This window comes from Cydia strobilella, chromosome 2 (assembly GCF_947568885.1).
Source record: "Cydia strobilella chromosome 2, ilCydStro3.1, whole genome shotgun sequence".
In the NCBI taxonomy this organism is placed as follows: domain Eukaryota; kingdom Metazoa; phylum Arthropoda; class Insecta; order Lepidoptera; family Tortricidae; genus Cydia; species Cydia strobilella.
The window spans coordinates 2283229-2300353 of NC_086042.1; the positions used below are offsets into that span (position 1 = coordinate 2283229).

Sequence of the window (17125 nt, forward strand, 5' to 3'; positions counted from 1 at the left end):
TCGAACAAGCCTACTTTCGTCACTCCCTGGAGTGAGGAAAGTCGCACTTTCCTCACTCCAGGGAGTGAAACAATGTAGCTTTTTAATTTAGTGAAGGCCATGAACTTCGTACGGTACGGTACGGTCCGGTCCGGTCCGGTCCGGTCTCGTCTCGTATCGTATCGTATGTTATCGTATCGTACATATTATAATACTTTTTTTTTTGTTTATTCTGTGTAATTCGAAATACATTTTAACCTTTAATATGTTCTCACTACTGAGGTGAAAAATTATGTGTGCAACACGAGAGCAAAGTTATTTTACATCTCGTGTTTTTGAGTCCCTCGCTACGCTCAAGATTCTACCTTAGAATCACTCGCTTCGCTCGTGATTCAATTATAGCATCTTTCGCTTTCTCGGGACTCAAAATAAACACTCGCAAGAAAAACGAACTTTCCTCTCTTGTTGCACAAATAACTATTGCACATACCTATTTTTGATAGATACCTCAAAGCTGACTTGAAAGAAACGATATATAACTATTGTGTTAGTATTTAATAACGTTGATTTAGATTTATTTATTGGATAATGTTAAATTACAATATACATTATTTTAAGTTAATCTATATGAATTTATATTATGATCATCATCGTCAACTATTTATTATGTCATTAGGGAATGCATATAAATATGGCGGTATTTGTTGTCATTTTGTATTATTCGATAATTTCACGCCAGCTTTGATGTATGGATTTATAAACATAACATTATAAGGCTGACACATAATGGATACCAGCGGAGCACAGAGCGCAACGCTTGTACATCTGACATCTGACTTATAAATACCAAAGATAGATATAACTCCGTAATAGATGGATACAGTCTAAGGAAAAAACGTGCCTCGAAAATCAAGAAAATTTGATTCTCGTTCAGAGGGCGCTACTAGTTTTGGCCTACAGTCGTATAGATGGCGTTGACGGTTTCGTTTGTTATTTAACAATTTTAACGCATATCAGTGAAAGAACATGGGTCAAAATCATAAAAATAATTAATGCAAATAAAAAAAATCATTTATCTATATTTAAATACATTCTATCGTATTTTAAATCACATTTAGAAACGGGTCTATCGCGAATTTATTTTGTTACCTTTATTTACCGCCGTTTGAAATGTGCCGTTGTGATTTAATATGTGTTTAAACCGCGAAAGTTTTAAATGTTCTATCGTATTTTTATAAATCTTCATTTTTAGTTTCAAAGTGTGTCGACAGATGGCAGTGAATTTACTGGGGTTACAAAATTTACTATGACAGTACCGCTCTAGTATAAGTTACTCTATGTAAATACATAGATTAGAACCGGCAGCTACACACACGTCTACCGAAGGAGCCGAAGCTATGCTGCGTTACGTCTCCGGTGTGGCTTTGTGGGTGGGTGGTTTGCGGTGTGGGTGTGGGTTGTGGGTGGGGTGTGCCTTTATATTATCATAGGTCGATTTATTTTTACCTTATTATATTTATTATATTCAGTTTCAATTTGCGAGTTCCTATAATTGATCTGTATTGTTATTTAAAAAGTTAAACTAATATTTAATAGGTTTTGGAATTCCTTGTATAAATAAATATATAAAATAAATAAATAGTCCGAGAGACAACGGCTAAAGTTATCACGTCACTGATTAACGATCAAAATAGAAACTGGAATAAGCTTGAGGTGTTAAACTAAAATAAAAGCAACTTAAATTTCGGTATTATGTTAATTATCGCCAAAATTTACATAAAAAAGGCGTACAAAACATAATAGCCAATAAAAATAATTCATTCAAATAATTAAGTACCTACTTACACTACTATTCGTCGTTGGAGTCCTTTAAATATAAATTAAAATAAACCAAAAAAACAAACAATAGATAAGTACATATTTATGGTGCTGGTCCTACACTGGCTGTTATATAACGTTATATAATATTATGTGATAGGGACAACATAATAGAATTGATAGTGATTTATTTTGTTGTTTCGGTCAGATGATGTTATATAAGGTTATATAACAGCCAATGTGGGACCACGATAACATATAGGTGCTTATATGTATTAACAGCATAAATAAATCTAAAACACTTCGCTGTGTTATTTGCGAAAAATATGGCTGCGTCACTTTTGTTTGCGAGATTAGGAAGGAAAAGTAACACCAATAGTTTCGCAAACATAACAAAGTATGTTATGCATTGCATCAAATAATACAAGAAATAAATCACACGTGGACACACATAAATTCTGGCATTACACTCCCCATTTATCTATACAGTAATGGCAATTATAAACTAATAATAAACTTAAATATTCACAGCGCACATTTTAAAATACTGACGCCATTTAAGTACACCCAGGGGCTCAGCCAATTGATAATAGAAAACGCCAATGGAAAGTGAAATAATGTATGGAAATGATCAACGTTTACGATTTTCATCTTGGCTAGCCCTCCCCCCCCTAGTCCCTCTTATAAAGATTAATTTACTCTAAAATACTTAATACCATTTTTTTATTTATTTCGTACATAGGTTCTTAAAGTAAACAATCGACGTCAATATTTATTGACGATATCCACATTCACGAATATTTTCTGCCTTATAATCCTTAAGTACAGCCTTTATGTTTCAGGAAAATCTTGAATCACGGTGGTCCCACGCTGGCTGTTATAAAATATAATATAACATTGTGCGACAGGGACAACATAATAAAACATAACACGATGTTATATAACAGTCAGTGTGTGTGTGTGACCACCATTAAAGGCATGACACCTTACTTAATTCACCATCCACGTTATAAACCCCGTTTTTTTTAAGATTAAATTTTTTTAAACCTAAAAGTAGTGGTAACTTTTTTCTTCTAAAGTGACATCTGAGTAACTATTAGTTACGCACTGAATTATAAAGTCGTTTACATCTTGTACCTAGATATCTTAGGAACCCTAGCATTTGGGAAGAAAAAGTTAATTAACACTACTTTTGAGGTTAGAAAAATTCAAATCTTAAAAAAAACGGGGTATAAATGACTTATCACCATAAAATATGTTATGAAGCATCCAAAAAGTAACCTAATAAAGTATAATGTGACTGCACTAACTAGAAACTAACTTTTAGGTAGGATCCTAGTTAGGACGACAGAATTAAGTAAGGTACGTGTATCAAACGCTTTACCTTCGTTTTTGAAGGGTATTTAATTAAATACCCGTAATTCACGAACGGCACTATCCTAAAATCACAGACGGTCCTTGTTTCAATAAGCATAAGGTGCATATTACATAGCAGTTGTCTTAACTTCAGGCTTCACTTTGTCGGGCGGCAGGAACCAGGCCGCTACGACGCTACCTGAAAATTATAGTGCGAGAGTTAGCGACTAATCTATTATGCCATTAATTAAAATGGCGACATGTTGACGTCAGCAACAAAAAAAATCTAAATAGTATTTCTTTAATTAGAATGAGGATTTCCGGTTCTTTGTTTCGGTGAAACTACTTTTAAAAGTTACTTTTAACCTTTTCCTTGGATTGCTTATACCGACAACAAATGACTGACTGAGGTAATTGACATATATTTGAACGATAAACTTAAAAGAAAATCAAGATTTAAATTAAATAATTAGAAAAACGTTTTTGTAAATCGTTTTCAAAATGCGCCTGGCTGAATAATTTGAGTACAGTGGAAACGTCACAATTATTAATGACAGGTATAATTATTTTAGTAATTCTCCCAAGAATACCGAACATTCTCCTTACGTGTAAAAGTCAAAAACCGACATTGGCAAATTCACCCTGTGCAAAATTGCAGGGAATAAAAGCCAGATAGGGAAAAAAAAAATTTTTGTACATTTTTGAACTTACTCAAAACCAGTAGCGACCAGAAATAGAAGGTGATTTGGCAGTGGTGGAAGATGAGGTTTCCAACCAAGTTGATACCGATGAATGTGCTGCTCCGACCCACCATTATGCTCAGGCAAGCCACCATTCCTCTGCAAATATTTATAACTTTAGAATAACTAGTGCCAAAGTCAAAACATAATTTAGTTGGATGTTAGATTGATAAGAGTTAAACAATTTTTTGAAATGAAATGAAGGTATACTCATCAGCAGAAATAGCTAAACGGCTAGTGTGTTTAAAAGATCTAGACACGCTCTGCTTCTCATACCAATATAGTTCATTTGACGACCGGTCTGGCCTAGTGGGTAGTGACCCTGCCTGCGAAGCCGATGGTCCTGGGTTCGAATCCCGGTAAGGGCATTTATTTGTGTGATGAACACAGATCTATTTGTTCCTGAGTCATGGTTGTTTTCTATGTATAAAGTATGTATTTATCTATATAAGTATGTTTATATCGTCGCCTAGTACCCATTGTACAAGCTATGCTTAGTTTGGGGCTAGGTCGATCTGTGTAAGATGCCCCCAATATTTATTTATTTATTTATTATTTCAAGAGGATGCTTACCTATAAGACGTCGGATACAAATCGACAAAAAACGACGCCAAAATCCCCATCCCCAGACAAGTACACGTGAACAGCACGAAGAAGAACACGCTCGACACCGGCTCCGGCATCAGGTTACAGCAAGCTCCACTCACAGACGATAGGGACAAGATCGTTAAGAGCACGGTCTTGCGGTGCTTGGGGAGGTAGGAGATGATGAAGTTTAGGAATGAGAAGGCGGATTGGGACGCGATAAGGGTGAGGATCACGTTGTCTTCTATGTAGCCGAGGCAGGCGTTTGGAGACTGGAAAGATAAATTACATACATAAGTGACGTGAATACCGTAAGAAGTAAAAAGATAAATCTTAAAGATTTATCTAGTCAAGTATAAAATGTTTTAACAAATTTGGCCATGCAAACGTAGAATAGGTATAATTTAATGAAACATGATTGTTACAAGTTTTAAACAATAACGTAACCATTAAGATAATTAGGTAAGTACCAACTTATAATTTAAATACGGAACTAATTATTTGTGAATTTTATTGACCTGAGAAAGTCTCAGGGAAAGTAAGAAAAAAAAAGTCTTGGTTCAAATTCGTGACAAACATCTTTCTGGCGTTTTATTGTACCAAACAAACACATAACGTAATTATAAGTACTAAAAAATAACGAAAACTTACAATTTCAACAGTACCCGCTGTAGAATTATCGTAGTTATCAGTAACATTCCTTGTGATGTTTCGATGTGAGATGAGAGAGCAGATATTATTGCCCTCCGCCGTTCCAGTTTCCATGGACATCATCACCAGGTTGAAGATCTGCGGTAGCCATACTAAGAAGCTGTTGTTACTGCAAAAAATTAGCTAATTTAAATAAAATATATTATATATTCAGAAGGGAATCAATTCATTTGGATGAGGGATAACAAGAAAATACTTTAAAGAAAAAGTCAATGAGGGCTATCGTTTTTTTGCTCACCAGTTGGCGCCTCTGTTGATGGTGGTCCAAAAGACTATAGAAAAGCTGTCAGTCATTAAAGTGACAAGTGACATTTGACATTTCGAACTATGGAAAAGACCACCATCTACACTAGCGCCCCTAGCGGCGAACTCATACGCGTTAGCCCTCATTATAAAGTTACATGAAATTTCAAGTCGATAAATTCTTATTAGATTTGTTGCCAACAATAGCAATAGTTCGTTTATTTTAGCATTAGAAAGAAGGTAAGCGATCTTTACGTATCTTTTTATTAAAAATCACTTTTGAAAAATAAGTCACAGCAAATATGTTACAATTATAAATAATATACGATCTTTTACATTCCTTTGCTTTCATCAGTAATATAAACTAATTTTTTAAAGCGTTTTGAATATTTTTCAATAAAAGGACACGACAAGATTGTTTACCTTTTTTTAATGCTCAAAAAAACGAACTATAGAAATCGTAGCACCAATATAATGTCCTTAACAGAATCTATGTGCTAATGCTAACCTATAGTTTTGAATATACGCTCGATTATTTTGTTGTGTTTTAGGAAAGTAAATACAAAATTAAATGAAATTAAGGTGCAATGGGTTCAGCCAGCAGTTATTGAAAAAACGTAGGGCTAAAATATTTATCAGTACGGTTTTTACTCACTATTATTAAATATTTTGAAATACGTCTCACGATAGTTTAAGTGCGATTAAACGTAGGGCTTTTTTAGATCACAATACGGTTGCCAAAAATCAATTAGCAATCTTGAGGGTTTTTTTAGTAGCTTCGTCGATTCGAAAATTCAAAAACACCGACATCCGCGATACCGGGCACTCACAGCCACCTCGCTCACGCTTAATATCAGTGAGAGTGACAGAAGAACCGGAACCCACGGGGCCTATCTCTTATTTGCGTACTTAGTAACTATTTCGTTTCCAAGTCTCGTTTATGTCCGTGCCAAGATCGTACAGATTTACCCCTTATAGATTCGATAGTTTATCTTGGGTGAAAATGAGAGTTTGGCTCTCTGCCTATGGCGGCCGTCCAAATTATATAATACACGTGTCTGAAACATTTTAGAAATTATGACTCTGTAAGTCAGCAGATTAGTGGTTTAATGTTGTCAAATTGAAATCGATCTACGGTTACATCAAAAGAACGCACTAATTCCTCCCAAAGGATTAAATGTTTTGGCCTTGGTACGCAAATCACAAAAACAAAAATATTCTCAATTGCATAGTTTCACGGTTAAACGACAAAAGGCGCTTATTCGAATAGTAGGCCAGGAAGGAAAGTATTTGACGTAGATTTTATAAGACAATGCATTCATTAATGGTGTTTGGGTAGTAATACAGATACAGACTGTACAAATAGACTATTGAAGTCATACAGCGACGTTTGGTCGTACTCAAGGTTGTATAACACAGCAACGCATAGTGTTATTGTGACAATAGTCAATTGTGGCGATAGTCAGAATCGACATATTTGACAGGATAAAGGTGCTGTTCCTCCGTAAAGTTTATCCTCAAGTTTAACGAGCGTAAGCGTCATCCAGCGCCTTAAATGCATACAGGACTATCAAGTCTTGCCACGACTTGCGTAACTCCATATGTCAAGTCGCGTGACTTATGACAAGATATGATAGACGTGCTAGGAAGTTGTAACCCTCGCGTCACTATTTTATCTGCTACGAGCTTTGCAAGCATCATGAAGGTGCCAGGCACTGGAGCGCGCGAAGTCTGCCTCAATCGTCGGACTTTACCCGAACCCACCCAGGGCGTCGGTCATTGGAGCGCGCCCCAAATACTTTGGCATTAGGCTGCTGAGTGCTGAAGGAGCCTCACTAAAGCGCACGCAGCGTGTCCAAAACTTCGGGCTTCGCTCTTTTTTAGGACAAGCGAGCTTCTTGGAACTGGAGCGCAGATGACTTAGAAAATACGTAATATTGGTCAAAACCATAACCCGTAATCGGGTATAAAATATAAATTACAAACGGCGTCGCGCGTTTACAAATCTATCGGGATCAAAAACGTTCGGGAAAACTGGCGTCTTTTTTGGTGCCCCAAACTCCTTAACTCATACTAAAGAAGTTGGCCCTCAGTGACCGCTGGTAGCACCAATAAGGGTTACGTAGGGTATACATTTGTAAAACCTGGTTCTCACGTGATGTACACCACGGCGACGATGTAGAAGAGCTGCAAGGTGCGCCAGAGCAGCGGGGGGCGGAAGAGGGGGGCGCTCTGCTCGTACATGGAGCGGAGGAGGGACATTTGCTTGCGGGATGGTTCCTCGCCTACCTCGAGGGTTTTTACCTGTAATTGAGAATTTATTACTTCGTAAGGCTGTCTGTCCACAGAGGAAGAGCGGAGCGGAGATGTGGGGTATCAACCAATAGCATTTGTTGTGATCCTGCGATGCGGACAGCCTATAGTCCAGGCCCAAGTCCCCGCGTATTTGTACAAGTACAAATTAATCACATTTATAACTCTTAGGCCCACTTGCACCATCCCATTAACCCAGGGTTAAGAGGTTGGTGCAAGTGGGCCTAAATAGAAACAAAAGAAAGTTACAAATTCAAAAACGCAAAAATTGGCCCAGGACTTACGCGGATTAAAGGCCGTTCTACTCGTAATAGTAAAGTAAATGCAGTTGTTTAGGTTTATGAATATTATAGACAAAGTTTAACATACAACAAACCGGTAGAGACCGTCTAAGCTAACTTTGCATTATGGGTACCTACTAGTCTTCATAGAAAAGCTAGGGTAGTTAGACTAGCGCTACCCAAGAAAGGCTTAATGGATGTTGAGTTTAGTAAAGCGCCCAGAAAAACTAACTCACCTTAAAGCTATCCCTAGCACAACTATGATTAACAGCATAAATGCTTCTCATGACATCCAAAGCATCTTCCTTCCTGCCAATATTGGCCAGGAACTTGGGGCTCTCGTGGAAGAAGTAGATGGCCAAGCCACCGATGCCAGAGGGGATGGCCAGGACGATGATGAGGAGTCGCCAGGGGGTGAAGACTACGTGAAGCCAGGTGAGCTCGGCTGCGAATTTAAGCTTCAGGGTTGGGTAGGTGAGGACTGTAAAGAAGAAATCATTTTGTATCAGTTAGACGGTAAAATATTGAGAAAACGCCATACAAGTATTTATGGCAGTATCATCAGCATCGCCAACGTTTTCTACGATATTAACGATCGCTGTCATTAGATAAGCAAAACGTAACCATTGCAGAAGAAATCATTTTGTATCAGTTAGACGGTAAAATATTGAGAAAACACCATACAAGTATTTATGGCAGTAACATCAGCAACACCAACGTTTTCTACGATATTAACGATCGCTGTCATTAGATAAGCGTAACCATTGCAGATATGCTCAAATTCAGCTCAAGTGAAACCCTGGAAGAAAATCAAATTTTATTTGACTAACATCTGGATTTAAAAACTTAGAAATTAGATGAAAGTTGGTAGAAAATACCCTACTCAAACATGGCACAATAACTAGAAGTAATTTCTTAAAGGCAGGCCTGAAGAACAGAAGTAATACTTGAGAAGAACTGCTTAGCATTGCTCCGAGCAATTATTAGGGTTGGCACATCTTGACGTCCCTTTGCGTGCACGACCACAGATAATAAAATGACTTGAATTTTGACAACCCTAAATAGCCGACAGGGATAGTGCCATGTACTAGAAAGGGACATCATGATTGAACCGCTGTCAAACTTTCCTTTCCTTTGTGTACGGTAGTACTATTATTTATTCTGTGGCGTCATTTACCTAAGTCAGAATATAGGTACCTATACTCCTGAGCAAGTTGTTTCATTTAACTAAGTGAAAATGTAATATGACTAAGTTATCAGTTTGGTTGCGGAGTATAAATGGACTCACCAGCAGCAGCGGCAGGCGACAGCAGCAGCAGACACGTCATCAACAGCATGTATTTGCTGCGCACGCGTCGGATGCATGACTCGCCCACCAATGTGTATGTGGCCGAATTCGCGGCGCATGAGCTGAAACAATTATGTAGATGCTTAATATTTCAATTATATGTAACTTTTTTTACAACATGTGGTTTAAGCATTTCTTTACTTCAAGTTCACTAGTAACAAAATACTAACGCTACCCTGCCTTTATATCCTAGAGGTAGCTAAACAGGTAAGGTTTAATTACGAACAGTTCCAGTCTAACGCTGCGGAACCCAAATACAACTTAAGGCGCCGCCACGAACTTCGTCCACCCCGCACACGGCTGGCGAAATCTAAAAAATGTCTGCACACAATTGGCCCTAAAATCTATAACCGAGTCTCTGAAGACATAAAAACTGCGAATAGCTACAATTCTTTCGTACTCAAACTTAAAAAATACCTAGTCTCTGCTGCCTTTTACTCGTTAAACGAATTCTTCTGATAGGAATAGAATGTCACATGAGTCCTGCATATTTAAAACATTATAATATTATATATAATAAACATTTGGTTAACAATTGTGTACCGAATTTATAATAATGCATTGTAATTTTAATAATTTAATGTATGTGAATAATAATGTAATTTAGAATAGCATTGTAAATTACTATGACGTGTAAAATTTTAATTTTATTAATAAATGATTGTATTGTATTGTATTGTATTGTATTTAACTATCTCTCTTTTTTTAATCATATGAAAACTATTTAAAAAACAAAAGTCTACAAATCAATGAACTAAAACAACACTCGTACTCCCTACTAGAAGCCATACAAACAACCGGGTAGCAACTCACGTAACAACATGCGTGCACTTGACACTGAGCAAGGCCCATTGATCAGCTCCAAGTAACGAAAGGTCATATTAATATCCTAGCTAAATAAGCCTCGTGCGGAATGTTCATCATAATTTAGCTATTTATAACTTGAACAATCGATTTTAAGTTAATTTGATGGCCGATAAGCTTTCAGATAATTTATTTGTCTTATATTTACTTTACAATTGGTTCTAAAATAAGATAATGTCTTAATTATGTACTCGTATGTCAATAATAAATTAGAACGAAACGCATAAACTACCGATAGATAGTAATGGTGACGTTCGGATGTCAACTGCAGTAATGCAGCTTCTGCAGCTTACTATCGTGACATTGATGTCTCTGCTGTATCTGTCAATATCCTTGTTAAAATGATTGACAAACGTCACTGACACTGAAATTGACAGATTGTCGCAACAGTAACTAATGTAAGGCCGAAGAACTGTAATGCAAATACAATGGCCTTCGGCCTCGTGAGTTCGGCGAGTGGGTCTTACAGTCTTACACAGACTTACAAGCAGACAGAAAGGAACTTGACCATCCCGAGGAACAGCCAGTTGGGAGACACGCTGGTCAGACATGACAGCACGAAAGCGGCCAGCAGTGACAGCACCAGTGAGAACCGTCGGCCTTGCGTGTCGGACACGTAGCCCCACACATATGAGACTAGCAGTATACCTGGAACATACGTCAGTATTTTACTTTTTTTAATTATCGGTGTCCACACTGCAGAGAGACGTTCTTAGCCAATATTTCGTAAGAGAAAGTTCTCAATTCATCAGACCTTTGTTTATTTATTAGGTACATACGTTCCCCGGTTTCTCGAGTATGGCTGAGCTAATATAAAAAAAATATGCCTGAATCAGTAAACATTACCTTAAAAGGAAGATTTAAGCAAATCAGCAACTGATTGTAACTAAACTTGCCTCAAAAGTTAGCAATGTTAATATCCTTTTTTTTTTTTTTTGACGCAGGGGTTAATGCATTTACGAATCTCACCCCCGGGCTGGGGAAGCCTATTGGGGGGTGGTATGTGGGACTCGCTCCTCCCGTAGCTTCCTCTGCTAGCGAGAGGGAGGGGAGGAGAATATCCACTAACATCTGTCACCTACACACACCTATACACACAACAAAGTGTAGTGATGTCAATATCCCCTTTTCAGCTACTGTAAGGTCTTAGGCCGTAGCGACCATTAAACTGAGCCCATATCAATTAACATCACCATACACATAGGTAGTCTTTAGACTAACCCACAAAGGGTAGTGACGTCAATATCCCCTCTTCAGCTACTGTAAGGTTCAGGTCTCAGGCCGCAGCTACCACTAAACTGAGCCCATATCAGTTTACATCACCATACACATAGTCTTTAAACTTACCCACAAAGGGTAGTGACGTCAATATCCCCTTTTCAGCTACTGTAAGGTTCAGGTCACAGGCCGTAGCTACCACTAAACTGAACCCATGTCAGTTTACATCACCATACACAGTCTTTAAACTTACCCACAAAGGGTAGTGACGTCAATATCCCCTTTTCAGCTACTGTAAGGTTCAGGTCACAGGCCGTAGCTACCACTAAACTAAACCCGAAGAGGTCCACCCCGATGGCCAGTAGGATCCAAGCGCATGTGATCACCAGTAAAATGTTGTATACTCCATTCCCTGTAAAAAAAGTATGAAATTCTAATTATTACTACATTGAAGCTTTAAATCACTATACAATGTCCAAGTAATAAGCTACTTTTCGCTTATCTGACGAATAGAATAAGTTCATGAAATTGTTTGGAACAAAGCCTGAGAAATAACAATAATAATACCTAACCTACTCGAATGTAAATGAAAATGTAGCTATAGAATAATCTAGTGTATTTAGCAGAAAAATATAGGTAACAATACGATTAACTCTTTCGTTTTCTGAGACATAACTAATTACTTTTGGACCTACATATAGTTTCTCCAAGTCGCTTTTGGATAGGCTTTATTAAAAAAATAATTGATGAAATGTTTTTACCGTATTTTTATTACCTTAATATACTCGTATGTGCTGGTCTTTCCAAAAAAAAACTACAATAATTTTAGGTGACAGCTGTTCCTATATCAATTAGAATTGTCATAGGGATCATCATGGGACGCACCAAGTACCTATAGTTTGGAATAGTTAGTATGAAAAGTAGCTATGTGTGTGGAATCGTAGCTCTCAAACGGATTCCATGCCTGAATTCCATGCGTGGTAGACCAAATTCAATGCGGTTTATTTTACGTGAAAGCGAGTTTCCTTGCGGTGTTTCTTAGCTATGTTTGATAAAAATCGGTCCAGCAGTTTTAAGAGTAATCAGCTCTTTTCCAAAATAATGTAAGTCATTTTTGGCATAGTGGTTTAAGATCTTATGATTATCGTACGGGGATTTTTAAATTTCTAGTTTATGCATAAAAGTTGAGATACATTTTTATGATTCCGCTAGGGGCGCTAGGTTTATAGGTAGATATAATTATTTGTTCTTTAATATGTACACGACTAAAAATATCGCCTATAATAAATTCGATTGTTTTATTGTTCCAAGCCACATCATGACATCACGCTGCGGCTTTGTGCCTTTGTGTACATTTGCTCACATTGACGTTAGTAGAGTAACCAGTGTAACAATGGCCTTTATGGATTCCTTTAACGTCAAGAAATTTGAACCTTCTCTTGCGTAGCCAACATGCCAATCGTTTAGGCTACGTAGCGAACGAAACGCAACTGTCACTGTCGCACTATTATGAAAGAGTGTCTATTGTCACCTTGGCTAGGCACCCAGGAGTTATGTTCCATATATTAGTGCCACAGATGATTGTTAAATGATTCACCTCACATAAAACGTTAAACAAATTTGAACCTTCTGTACAGTAGATACATTTCATATTTTAATGGCAGTGCTGAAGCGCGACTTGTTATAATTTACGTAAGTAAATCTCACAAAACTTTTGTAAGTGTCACTTACTGTAATTTAATTTTTAGGTGTAAACGCAGTCGTAAGTTACTTACATAAATTTTACATTACAAACTTACACGTCTAAATCCGGCCTAAGAAACGAACGTAAGTGACAAAAACTGACTTGAGTCGACATTTGTTCAGCGACTTATAGGCTGGAAGAGATCTACTCTCTTCGCTTCTCTACTTCGCTTTTCCTAAATATATTACTTTTAATATATGTTTTTATACAATGAAGAGTTTTACTAAATCTCAAATAGTTAAAACATGACAGCTTGAACAAATCAGGCCAATTGGTATGTTTTATTGCGTCTATGTGTTACACCTTATCGCATAAATTATGTAGCCGACAAAATTCTTCAACATGCCTTGTTCTTATTTCAGTATGGTGAATTACGTTATTTTATTAAAAAAAAATCGCGATTTCTGGGTTGGTCCCATAGTAAAAGTTGCTCAGTATAATCCGAAAACCTCCCTGGCGACGGGAATGCACTTATTTTTTAGCCAACCTGTATAATAAAAATATTACAAGCAGGATTCAGCCCATTCCTTTCTTTTTACTGTGTTTTAACTTTTCAGAGTACGGTCAGTCGGTCAGACAAACAAGATAAACGATGACGGACGGTCAATAACAATGTTGATATTCTCCAACGGGACGTTTCTGGAACTTTCGACGGCATCATTGAATTGAAACAGATCGGTGTAGCAATTTGCGTTATGTGCCATAAGGCTAATGAGAGCAATGTTGGCAATCAAACCGTTCAAAAAATCTAAATACGAGTATGACAAGTTTGCTCGCGCCAGAAACTTAGGTAGATGAAAGATATTAAATACAACATATTATGTAGTGAAAATACATACTTAAATTTAATCTTTATACACTGTATAAAATGTGACATGTAATTTGTATTATCAATAAACTTATCCTTCTATTTCGCTCAATTCAACACACACACACACACACACACCTGCTGTATACAATTAAATATGTAGTAATTATATGCCTTGATGTAATTTCTTTACTAGACTTAATTGTGATGTATCTTGTATAGATTAAGCTTTTATTTTTATTTAATACTTTAAGCTATAGAGCTTCAATTCAATGTAATTCAGTAATATCTTATGTATTACTTAGTACAATGCCAAAACTTCAGCGTAGGATGTAAATTAAAGATTGGAATTGTTCCAACTGACTGCACAAGACAGGCTTACATAGCCTAGTGTGGCGGTCATAATAGGTTAATAAAACAATATGTATTATTTTTGGTAAATAAACATTTTTTTTATGATATGCCTCGAACACCTCGATTGCCTCGATTTGGTGTTGCGGGCGTCCATAGGCTACGGTAACTGCTTACCATCAGGCGGGCCGTATGCTTGATTGCCACCGACGTGGTATTAAAAAAAACACATTTAACATTTTGATCCGTCTTCAGGCCAAACCTTCTTAAGGGGCCCACAGACTATCAGTCCGCCGGACGATATCGGCCTGTCAGTTGTTCGGAACTGTCAAATTTTTGTTCTAACTGACAGGCCGATATCGTCCGGCGAACTGATAGCCAGTGGGCCCCTTTACGTGCAATTTTTTACGCCAATGTATGGCTGTTTTTCTGTGTGCCTGTCCGATGATAAACGGATAGACCGATTTCAATGCGGTTTTTTATAAGTGAAAGCGAGTTACCTTGCGGTGGTTCTCAGCATGTTTGATAGAAAACGATCCAACAGTTTGAAGAGTATCAACTCTTCTTTAAAAATAAATTATGTACCTAAGGCATTTTTGTGAGTATTCTGGCGAAATAAACCTGCGCGAACTCAATTTTTTTTTCTGACGGAAGTAACGCTCAGTAGTGACCCACGCACTATAGGACACACGTCAAAGTGCTAACATAGCAATGAACGTCATCGTCAATGAAGTTTTACTTCAATCGGGAGTAAAGATTACACGCACACACTTTTTTTCATTTAATACTAAGTATAGTAGTATATATATTAATATATGTATAGACATATATTACTTTTGAGTGTAACGTTAATGGAATGAAAGGAACGAAAAAAGTAAGGAAATTTTGTGACATTTCCTATTATATAGGTATATAGGATTGATCGATCGATGCTCGATATATTATTACAATTAAGGATGACTCACGTTAGACCGGGCCGTGACCGGGCCGGAGCTTCCGGCGCTTACTTTTCTATGACATGACAGGTGATCACGTAATGCTTTCCATAGAAAAGTAAAGGGGCCCACAGACTATCAGTCCGCCGGACGATATCGGCCTGTCAGTTGTTCGGAGCTAGCTGTCAAATTTTTGTTCTAACTTACAGGCCGATATCGTCCTTCGTGGGCCCCTTAAGCGCCGGAAGCTCCGGCCCGGTCACGGCCCGGTCTAACGTGAGTCATTCTTCAAGCTCCGTACAAAACTTTGTTCTCAGAGCTCTTATGGGATCACTTCGGTCTTGCAAATCGGTTAAATGCGTTTAAAACGCAATATTTCACCGACAAAATCGCAGTTTTACTTATTTTCCATATGGGCTCTCATCTCAGTGACCTTGACGTCACGTAAGTCACGTTCACATATCGTTTTGTTAGGAGCGTTTCGCGAGTGAAGTACGACTTTCGGAATTTGACTATCATTTCTGACTTTTGTATTGCTTTAATGCAATTGGTCCCATATAGAGATTTGATCCCAAAAACAAACCTGATCGATTGATACCATTAAAAAAAACCGGCCAAGTGCGAGTCGGATTCGCGCACCGAGGGTTCCGTACTTTTTAGTATTTGTTGTCATAGCGGCAAGAGAAATACATCGTCATCTGAGAAAATTTCAACTGTCTAGCTATCACGGTTCATGAGATACAGCCTGGTGACAGACAGACAGACGGACAGACGGACAGCGGAGTCTTAGTAATAGGGTCCCGTTTTTACCCTTTGGGTACGGAACCCTAAAAATGGTCATCAAGCCTATTACCATCGTGAATAAATCATAACCGCTTAGGACTTTAGCCCCGTAAGCTGAAGACGCGGGTTCGATTCCCGCCCCGGCCACCGGTGGACTTGGTCACTTTTTCTTTAGTGCGTGACTTGGTCACTTTTTCATGGTTCTATTTCAGTATATAACCGCTTATTTCAACGGAAAATTAACGGGTTAAGGGGGTATTTGAATTTCTATTTTGCGTATTATAAAATTCGCCATATCAAAGTCTCTTCCTGTAGCCTTACCACGACACTGACATAATACTGGCATATTAGCGCAAGCGAGATGTATATAGAAAGCAGGGCTCGGAACCGGTATTTTTTAAAAATCCCGAAATAGCCCAATATTTTGATTTTTTTTATTCTCATTACGTAGGACTGAATCATGTATTTAGAAAACAATTTTGCATTATTAAAACGTCCCATTAAAAATTAAATTATAAACAAAAGAACGAAAAAGAACGTAATAATACCGGTATTTTTGTATGGAGCAAATACCGGTTTCCGACCCCTGTAGAAAGTAAGTTACGCACACGCTAGCCTATGTCAGTGTGAAACTGGTGGTGTACTTTCTGACTTACCCGTCTTGTCCAGGGCATCCTCAAACGGAGTGACCTCCGTCTTGCGATTCTCGTTCATCCCGCGTCCAATCCGTGCGTAGGGTTCAAATGCGCGGCGCGGGAGCTCGGTGCGTGGGCAAAGCAATACTGAAACTACTGAAAGAAAGCGCGGAACGATTTCAAAGTCATGGAGGCGCGGCGTACAGTGGGGGGAAGAAATGATCGAAAACACCGGACAGTTACATTTTCTGTCAAAAGGTAATTATTTATTATTACCTTATTGTCGGCCGTTAAAGTCGATCTCTTATTTGATAAGATAGTCAAATGCGTCTTATTAGCTACAAAAAACAAGCAGGTACACATTTCACAGACAAATAGTTCCTTGCTATGAAAGTAAAATGTTTTCCTTAAGT

At 37.8% G+C, this 17125-nt stretch overlaps 1 protein-coding gene across 1 annotated transcript; it reads right to left on the minus strand.

The window, feature by feature from the left end:
* Window positions 1–1781: 1781 nt before the first annotated feature.
* Window positions 1782–16861, minus strand: LOC134749965 (putative transporter svop-1). Its single transcript, XM_063685006.1, has 10 exons — window positions 16734–16861; window positions 11710–11868; window positions 10724–10886; window positions 9315–9436; window positions 8263–8507; window positions 7588–7736; window positions 5130–5298; window positions 4467–4750; window positions 3865–3992; window positions 1782–3352 (listed from the first exon to the last, which is right to left on the minus strand). The coding sequence occupies exons 1-10, from the start codon at window positions 16789–16791 to the stop codon at window positions 3282–3284; spliced, it is 1548 nt and encodes a 515-aa protein (XP_063541076.1). The 5' UTR covers window positions 16792–16861; the 3' UTR covers window positions 1782–3281.
* Window positions 16862–17125: the final 264 nt, after the last annotated feature.